The sequence below is a fragment of the Talpa occidentalis genome, unplaced genomic scaffold (genome assembly GCF_014898055.3).
Source record: "Talpa occidentalis isolate TD23 unplaced genomic scaffold, MPIMG_talOcc4v2.1 talOcc4.9, whole genome shotgun sequence".
NCBI lineage: Eukaryota > Metazoa > Chordata > Mammalia > Eulipotyphla > Talpidae > Talpa > Talpa occidentalis.
Genome location: NW_023605305.1, coordinates 33,997,883 through 34,007,522, shown reverse-complemented (window position 1 = coordinate 34,007,522; position 9,640 = coordinate 33,997,883). Strand labels below are relative to the sequence as shown.

The 9,640-nt window shown below is 52.9% G+C and overlaps 1 protein-coding gene across 1 annotated transcript; it reads right to left on the bottom strand.

The window, feature by feature from the left end:
- Window positions 1–1,756: 1,756 nt before the first annotated feature.
- Window positions 1,757–9,304, bottom strand: LOC119236760 (dynein light chain Tctex-type protein 2B-like). Its single transcript, XM_037500736.1, has 4 exons — window positions 9,290–9,304; window positions 5,687–5,818; window positions 2,403–2,477; window positions 1,757–2,104 (listed from the first exon to the last, which is right to left on the bottom strand). The coding sequence occupies exons 1-4, from the start codon at window positions 9,302–9,304 to the stop codon at window positions 1,757–1,759; spliced, it is 570 nt and encodes a 189-aa protein (XP_037356633.1).
- Between the last annotated feature and the right edge of the window lie 336 nt (window positions 9,305–9,640).

The window sequence follows — 9,640 nt, the reverse complement described above, 5'->3', positions numbered from 1 at the left end:
GTGAGCAGATTGCTGTGCGTTGTACTGTCGCTGCACCACAGCCCCTGCTGGGGCCTGTTGGTTGTGTGCCTGGCGTGGGAGTGGTTCAGAACATCCCGAGAATCCAGTAAGAAACAGCTAATATTCACGTAGTCTTTTACAGTTTGCAAGATGCTTTTCATCTACATGAAAACAGCCAAATGCATATAATTTTTTTTTAACTCCAATTTACTGATGAGGAAACTAAGCTTCCACGACATTAAATAGTTCTCTAAGGTCATGGCGGGGGGGTGAGGGGGTGCATAAATTCCAACGTGCTGCAACTGTTGTCAAGGTTGTATGTGACATATGAGTGCACAGGGAGATGTGGATAAAGATTTTCACTGCTACAGTGTTCGAAATGGTCAAAACTACAAACTACCCACGTCCATCAACAGGAGAATGGAGGAATAAACTACTGTGTAGATAGACCCACAGTTAAAATGAATGACTGTCCCTCCATGTACCAACACAGGCTAAGTCTTGCAAGCACAGTGCTGGGGTAAAAACCAGATGGGAAAAGGAAAGGTTGTGCTGAGGTATCAACATTTAGAACATTCAGAAACACAAAATAATGCTAAATGCTCAGCACAGACATCCTCCAACTTCAAGGACAGTGGTGACCTCTGAGGACAGAGGAATGGGGTGGGCTGGGGGATAGAGGGAGCTTTTATCTGTATCTCTTTATTATAAAAATATTTGGAACAAATATGGCAAATAACACCTGGTGAATCGGGGTGATGGGTTCACTGATGTCTGCTTTAGTAGTTTCTACCTTTTTCTGTGTTTGAAATAATGCCATAATTGAAAAAACATGGTTAAATATGCCTGCTCCATGTACTTCAGAAGCTAGATATAAAAACATCCATCCCCTCTTCCCCACCTCAGGTTTGGCTGTGCCCTTTTTTGCCAATGAGCTTGTCAGTCTTTGCAGCTGTTTGTGAGCGCCCGCTGCCCGGTCTAGACAGTGAGTAGTGTAAACAACGCCAGCGTTCACAGCTTCTGCTGTGCCCTCTGCGGGTCCCTCTCTTTTCCTCATAAACTCCAACCACAGTGCCTTCCCCCACACTTCCCAGTTTGGGGCTCCTTTTTTATGTTTTATTTTGTTTTTCTTTTTAAGTGAGGCAGATCTAGGTAGCAGGTAACTTGGCTTCTTGGGGCCTTACTTGGCTACAAAACGGGGATAGGAGCATCGTCACCTGGGGCTGCGTGAGGATGAAGGCAGCGTGTTTAGTGCCCAAGCGCGGCACCTGGCACAGGTAAACAACCAGGCCCTCCCCAGCCACATCTGACTCATGGCCAGTCTCTAGGACAGCTCTGAGTCCCAAGCTTTTCACTATCAAGAATTCCCCTTTTTCTTATTTTCCCCATGCTTTGGAAGATTTTGATCCCAAATTGCATGTATTAAGTTATTATTAATTTAGCTCCCATTTTTTATTAATCAAAGACTGCCCCTCAGAGCTTCTGATCTGTAAAGCCAGCTGGAGCTGCACGTGGTGGACATAATTCCAGCCAGAGGCAAAGGAGCTCAGCAGCATGTGTGGTCTGGTGGCCTGAGGAGGGTGAGCGTGGACCCGGTCTTCCTCATTTTCTTCCTTTAATTGACCATGAGTTGTGGAAGCTGCCGGCCTGGCCCAGGTGGGTGCTGCTTCCTGAGTTGCCTGCTGACAGGCCAGCATTTTCACTGTGAGCCTGCAGTACAGGGCCCTGTGCAGGCGTAGGCCCTCCCCCAGTGGGCTCACTCCAGATAGATGGCGTGCACCAGCGCCACACAGAAGAGTGTGGGGTTTGCATAGTGGGAGGTGGCAAAGCTGTCTGCATGTGGGTCCCACAGGCTCTGGCTGGAAACTACCACACCGTCCTGCCCCTTGCTCCCAATGCTGACAGAGCACACTAGCCTGTAGCGGGGTGGGGTGACAGCCTTGACCAGGTCCCGGATCTCACCACTCAGCACCATGGCCAGGTGGGCACACTGGGCTGGATGGTAGGCCACGCCAGCCAGCTTGGAGGGCAGGTGGGCCTGCATCAGCTCCTCTGCCTGGATGTATGGGAACTTCATCTCTGGCCTGGCTGACCACAGGGGAACCTGGAAGGAGGAGACGAGGGAGGTGATGGTAGGAGTGGGGTGGGGCTGGGGGTGGGATTGCAACAATGAGCACGGGCTTGGGCTTGAATATGTCGAACACAGAACCCTGAGTAGGAATAACCGATCTGGAATGGAAGCAATGGAATGGAGCACAGAGTGCAGAACCTGGGGTAGGAGAAAATAACTTCATAACCGTCTGGTGGGGGGCAGATTGACCAGGTTTCCAAGTGGCTCTGCTTACAGTGCCTGCCTTAGGCCTCGACTCTTCTCCCTCTGCACCCCCACCACTGGCCTGTACCTGCTCCTGGATGATGCTGGTGGGTCGGTGGTGGTTCAGCTGTAGCTGCAGTTGTTTTCTTGAAGATGTCCGATTCTGTAAGAGTGAAAATGAACATGGAAGTGAACATCTACTGAACGACCTCTGAGTGTCAGGTTTTAGTTATTTGTTTCCAGCTGGATTTGCCCCCAAACAGACTCTGAACAGGGATTTGGGTGCAAGATGTTTATCGAGGAGGTGATTTAGGAAATCATGGTGAGGCAGTGGGGGAAGAAAGGCAACAAAGGAGTTACCCCAGGGGCTGCTGGAGCACGGCTACTGGGGTCCCGCCACAGACTATAGAATGGGCTTCTGAACTAGTGGGCGTTTATCCACCTGGGCCTCCCAGGGTGAGCGCAACCCCTGGCAACCAGAGAAGCTTCAGGCAGATAGTGGAGGGATATCTGGCGCTGAGGAACTTTCTGCACATGCTCTGGGTGGGCAGGGTGACAGAGGTGCACATCAGCAGTCTGCTAAGTTACCTCACCTAATTCTCATTGTCTTTAGAGTAGTTTCCCCATTTAAGGCAAAGAGATGGATGCTCAAGGAAAGCAGCTGGGGAAGTGGTGTCCCTGCACGAGGGCAATCTGGGTGGCATGCCCACCCCCACCCCGCACCTAGCCTGTGACTGCTGAGTGGGCCTGGAATGAATGAATGGGCTCGTGGGAGTCACGTGACTGGGGGAGCTACTGCTCTTCTGTGAAATGAAGATGGGACTTCCATGCTCCCGGGGTTGCTTTGAATGGAGCCTGGGTGTACTTTAATTCCCTTCCTCTGCCCCCTCTAAGGGCAGCAGGAGTTGCTACCAAGAAGTAAGCTTTTGTGCCCAGCTCAGTGACCACTTCCAGGGAGCTGCCCCTGAGCCTCCAGGAAATGACTTCAGGGAATCTCTCGAATGTCTCCATTGGCTCCATTCAGCTAGTCTGGAAGCCTGTCCAAGCTTCCCCGTGTTAACAGAACAAAGCAATAGCCCACCTCACCTCCACGTTATTCCAGAGAAGATGCTTCCCCTTCCTCCCTGCCTCCCCACCCCCCCTCCATGTTTAGCCTTTCCTTTAAGAGCTGCCTATAGCGTGAAGTGCCTCCTTCCTCACCTCCCTTCACCTCTCAGCCCTCTACAATCTGGTAGGGTCCTCCCACTCCAAGCTCCACTCTAGGTAAGCTCCCTCATGTCCAGAGGTTTTCAGCGGCATTTGATGCTATTGTCAACTCCTTCCTCCCTGAACCTTGGTTTCCTCAATGGCAAAACAACTCCTACCTCAGCAGATTATTCTGCGGACTAAATAACTCCTCGTTCATGTATTCAGCAAACATTTCTGAACACCAGCCAGTGTGCAGGCTTTCTGATGGGTTCCTGAGGGACCCTGAATTTGGAGGTGTCTCCAGTCTCTCTGGGGGTCACAGGTGCAACTCTAACAAATAGGAAAGAACCTGGCATTTTGGGCCTCCCCTGGTGGCGCAGTGGTTGAGCGCTGGGCTGTGAAGCTGCTCGCAGCAGCCTCTGCGGCGCCAGTTCGTTCTCCGGCTGCCAGCAAGGGTCCCACAAAAAAAAAAAAAAAAAAGAACAGAAAAAAAAAAAGAACCTGGCATTCTGCCTGAAAGTAGTGGCCTCTCAACGAGTGTGAGGCTCTGACTTGTCCTTCTGTCTTCTCTGTGCCTTGGTTTCCACAGCCAGAAAATGAGTAGAAAGAAGGGCTGAAGTCCCTCCAGGCCCTGCCTCCTCCACAGAGCTCTTCCCTCTTACCTTGAGCTCCCTGGTAAGCCTGTGAGCAGCGAGGAGGCCCCGGAAGCTGAGCGTGGCAGCTTCTGCATCTGGACTTTCCGAAGCTCGGCTGGCTCCCCTTCTTGACGAGAGGCCTGATGAGGTAGCACTGCTCCCCTGAGTAGGATGGCTAGTGGCCTGGGGCGGGAGGAACACAGGTGGACAGGTGTGGGCAGGTCATAGGCAGGAGGTACCAGGGCCGTCAGGGAAGAAGCTACAGAGCTCTTGGCCCCAGCTCTGCCACTCCACGCGTCTGTACCTAGTTCAGACCTCTTCCTCCCCAAAGATGGGTACACTTGGTATCCAGTGCAAGGCAGGGTGCCCTGGAGGACTCCCATGATGCACTGTTCTTAGTGCCTGAACTCTGGGTGTGAATGAGGAGTCGATGGGAGTTGGCAAGGGGTGGGGTGTGGTGGGCAGGATGAGAAGTAAGGACAGGAAGAGCAGTAAAGCTCCTAGCTCCTTAGAGGTTGTCATCTGGGACAGTTGCTCCAGCAGCCTCCTGAGGCAGGGAAGGACACCAGGACGGTTTTCCCTTATGTAACCACGAACTTCCTCTAACGTGCCTTGGCTTGTTAAAGGTCCAGACTGGGCCAAAGAAGCGGGACTAATTGGCCGTCAAGGAGGAGGGGAGGTGAGCGGAGGGGAGGAGCTTGGCATGCAGGAGGCATCCTTTGTGAGCCTCCCCCTCTCCTCTGGTCTTGCCAGTCCTTGTCCAGGAACCCCTTCTGTGAGGCTTACCTGGTGAACCCACCTAGTGCTCAGAGCACCAGCCTCACAGCTTTCCATACTGGCTTTGAATCCTGATGCCGCTGCCCCTTGTGGGAACTGTGAGCCCAGCGGTCCCTGCTGCCCCCTTTCCACATGGGGCTGATGGCCCCCACTCAGAGCAAGGAGCAGAGCTGAAATGAATGACCTGCCTAGTGCTCAGCCCAGCTTGGTACTGGTCACTCTAGCTATCACTCGTGTTGTCACTTCAGCCCTCAGCCCCTGTAAGCACACAGACACCCATGAGTGCAGCTCTTTACACTTTACGAAACCCTGTGCCTCTCAGACCTGGCATTTAGTCTTCAGCCCAGAGAAATGGAGCAGGATTAGTCACCTCCCTTTACACATGTGGACACTGAGTCTCAGGGGGAGAAGGGAAGGGCTAGCTTGAAGTTATCCGGCCTATCAGATGTGGAGCAAGCAGACAAGTACAGGGAGTCTCTAATCCCAACTGCTGCTGTTGCCACTAAAGCATGGACAATAGCAATGACCTAGCATTGTTGGGGGCCAGCAGCTCCCCCAAAAGGTCCATTCTCTGCTGATCCCCAGCTACATCCTGTCCTGGGACTGTGAGGGGCCATGCTAACTGGCCCCAGGTCCCATGCCATGCGTTTCTGGCCTGTAATGCAGGAACAGCAGCCCCTTTCCTGCAGGGTTGGGAGGTTCAGTGAGGTAAGGTGTGGACAGGCCCAGAGCTGGGTGGGCCCCACACATGGCAGACATCCCCCCTCCTCACTTTCTTCCCATTGACCAAGGAGCTGGAGGCTGTGAAGGTCACACCCTTGTCCAGAGGCTCTCGGGAAAGCTTGTCCTTGGCCCGCTTGGTCTTCTGGGACATCATTTCCAGCATGTGGCCTTCGCCCCCAGCCTTAGGAATAGGGACAGGACAGGGTGACTGTGAGAGAAAAATAGAGACTCAGAGAGGGAAGTGGGGAGAGGGGATGTGGCTTCCTACTCGTGGGACGCCCCAGCCTTGGGCTAGTGTATGGCGCACAGGGGTGAGAAGCTAGCAAGACCCCGTGGGCTATTTCCACTGTCCTTTTCCTGCCTCTACTGCTCTCAGCCTCCCACTTTCCTCTTTGACCTCTCTCTCTCACCTACACACACACACACACACACCTGTATCTCTCTACAAGTCCCAATTTCCTCCTCCTCTTTCATATAGAGACCCCCCCCCACACACACACACACCAAGTTGCTCACACTTTGCTGACCCCATGTATTGCTACCGGGCTCCAGCAGAGGAAGTGTGGGATGTGACACACCCTCTTACACCCGGCAGGGCCATCCCCTGCTGATGTGGGGACAAGTGAATGAGGGTGTTCCCTGAATGCCACTACCTCCAGCCCAGACTCATGGGAAGCTCCCCCAAGTCCCCAGGGCTCTGGTTAATGGATGAATCCCCAGGGCAGCATGACCTCCCTGTTCCCTCCCATCTGCCTCACCCCGTTTTCCAGCCTGACCTTTGAAGAAAAGGGAGGCTTTATGCTACACCCTTGCTATCCCCAGGGCACCATTCCTGTGCCAGGTACAGCGAGGGATGCAGCTATGAAGACAGAACTGGCTCAGAGAGGAAGGTCAGTGTAGAAGTGCCCCCGAACTGGGGGCACTCAGAGTTAGGCGTGCCCGACACCCAGAGGGAATCATTTTACACTGAGATGAGGTCTGTAGCCCAGCAGAGTGCTGCATCTCCCCATGGAAACAGAGGTACAAGCATGAAGATCCACATGTACACTTGGAAAAGTCCGTTCTTGGAGGTGGGTGGTCATGCACACACACAGCACTGACATTTGCACTTAGACACAGATCCCCTCAGAAATCCTGTCCAATCCAGAGGGGGAGCTGGGTATCCAGAAGAATCTTCATAGACATAGAGAGGACACACCATTTGCGCAGATGCAGAGAGAGGAAAAGAAAGATTCAAATGCACAGTTGTAAAAGGGCAAATTCACACTCAGGAATGACAGTCATTACAGAGACTGGTGTAGTTAGTGCCCAATGCAGAGACATAGAGATGGGCTCGTGTACCCAAAGAAACAGCATGACAAGGGATAACACAGTGCCCAGAAACAGACGATTATGAATAACGACAGAAGCAGGTGTGAGTGGCAGCATCCCCACCCCCGGACTTACTCACAGTGCCCTGCCAGGGACAGCCCCCAGGGCTGCTAGCTCTGGGGTGCTGCACAGCCAGCCATGGAAAGAAGGGTCACCTGTATGCCAAGATGCCTGTGGGGAGCTTGAGGGTGGGTCCTCTGGGCTCCACCTGGGCGTCAGCACCACAGAGCACTGGAAGGCCCCCAGTGACTGAGGCTGACTGGTCTCGTGGGTGGCTCAGGCACTCCCAAATGGCCCTGCCAGGCGGGTGCCTTTGTTCCTCTCCACCGCCTCCCCTGGGGACAGGAGAGAAGCCAGGCCAGGCTGCTGACTGGAGGGAGGGGCAGCCAGGCAGGGGAGGCCCCACCCAGAGGTGACTTCAAGGAGAGATGGATTAAACAGAAACACGCAAGAAGCCCTTTGGAGTTCACTCAAAAGGAACGCAGGCTAAGGGAAAACACGCAAGACACGAGTCCCAGCTTACTACAAGTTGGCGCTCTTCTATGCACACCACACGTTCAACCTACTTACCCTCACAAAGCACAGCAGGTAGAAGCCATTCCCATGTCACAGGTGAGGGACTGGAGGCCCCAGGGGAGAGTGACATGGCCACAGTCACACAGCTAGTAACTGCCAGAGTTAGGATTTGCACCCCTGTGGTCTTAGCTCTAGGAGCCTCATGCTTACCCACTGTGCTGCCCCATGGGGCAGGGCTAAAAGTGCAGGCTTTGGACACAGCCACTTGTGGGCTCAGTGAGATGGATGAATATGCACAGGGCACACATACTCACGCACAGCCCCCCCACCCCCCACCCCAGGAATCACAGTGTCAGGGACAGTCCCTGGGCTGCCAGCTGTGGGGTGCTACAGCATCAGCTGTGGAGAGGAGGCCATCCCTCTGGGAGACACCCCTGGGAGTTTGAAGGTGGATCCTCAGGGTTCCACCTGGGTGTTGGCACAGCTGATGCTCCCTGGCTGCGTGTCCCTGAGCAGTGTGAGGCAGAAGCACTGCTGTGCCCTTAGGACGTGCTGAGGGGGGCAGTGGGATGGGGGTGTGTGCTCTGGGCACTGGGATGGAAGCCTACGAAGACACAGGGCATTCACAGAAAAATAGTCAGCCAGAGCCAAGGGTGCCTTGCAAGGAGGGCACTCTCCCAGCTTAGGGATGAGGGTTAAGACATCTCCCCAGAGGAGGGGGCAGTGCTTGGAAGGATAAGTCTGTCAAGGGAAGATAGGATGCAAAGTGCAGTCCAGGCTCAGGATGCAACTGTACCTGGTGGGTACAGCTCAAGATGGGGAGAAAGTCTGAGACTTGGGGGGTCCTGAAGAGATGTGAATGCCACGCAGACTGGATTAGCCTTAGAGGAAGGATGCCATGGTCAGAGTGCCTTTCAGAAAGGTTGGAGTAGATTGTGGTTTGGGGCAGGCAGGGAGCAGGCAAGAGCAGAGAAACATAGGCCATGAGGAGATGCTGCGAATATGCAGGAAGAGATGGCGGGTGCATGTAGTGATATCTCAGAAGCAAAACTGGTGGCCAAGCTCAAGTTTGACCCATGGGTGAGTGGGTTGGGGGGGGAAGGGGAGTCACATTTTTTTTCTGGTGCTATAATATTAATTTTTAAAATTTTTTTTACATCATTGTTCTTTTTTTTATTTTTTTAATTTTATATAATTTTTACATCATTTTTCATTTTTGCACAATGTATGCATTTTCATCTTGGTTATAATCCCCATACAATTCTCACCTCCCTTTGTTTTTTTTTATCATAAATTTTATTTTTATATTCCCCATACAATTGCATCATTGTTCATTTTTAAACAATATTTGCTTCCCCCCACCCCCTCAGGTGTAGTCCCCATAGAGTTTCCTTCCCCAATGCACCCGTGCCCTATCACCTCAGTCCCCTGTGCTCCTCCCTGCCTCCCTCTGATCCCTCTCCCTCCTCCTCCCCTGCAGGGTGTCTCTCATTTATAATTGTCCATTTTTGCTTTGTTGCGTTTTGTACTGTTACTATTTTTTTACACTGATGTCTTATTTGGCTAGGGGAGTCACATTTAATAGGAAACACCAGAGGAGGAGAAGCAAGTTTGGGGGTGAGGGGCTCAGTTTGGGGACTGTTGACCTTGAGGGTCTGAGAGGCACTGTGGTGGTTACCACTGGTCGCCAGCCCTGCAGCCTTGGCCTTTGCTCTCCCAATCCTGGCTTCCTCGTGGCTGCAGCACACCTCGTCTTAGCGCTTACTGGTAACGGGCTCATCTTCGCCTGTGAGGTCTGGTTGGGCATGTGCCTTAGTTTGGGCTCCCCCAGAAGCTGAATTGAGACAAGCATTTCAAGGCATGTGGTTTATTTATGAGAAAGAGGGGACACTGGTAAGATTCAGTGACCAGAACGTTGTTGGTGACCAGGACACAGTTTGTCGTGGAGGGACAACAGCCCCGAGACCTCGGAGAAAGGCGGGGAGGGGAGAGTATGAAGATGAGAAGTGTAAACCTGCTTTCTAGAAGCTTGACTGTGAAAGCCAGCCAAAGACTAGGGTGGGAGCCGGAGGGAAACACAGGTGGGTGGAAAGTGTTAGTCACCCCCACAGCGGGG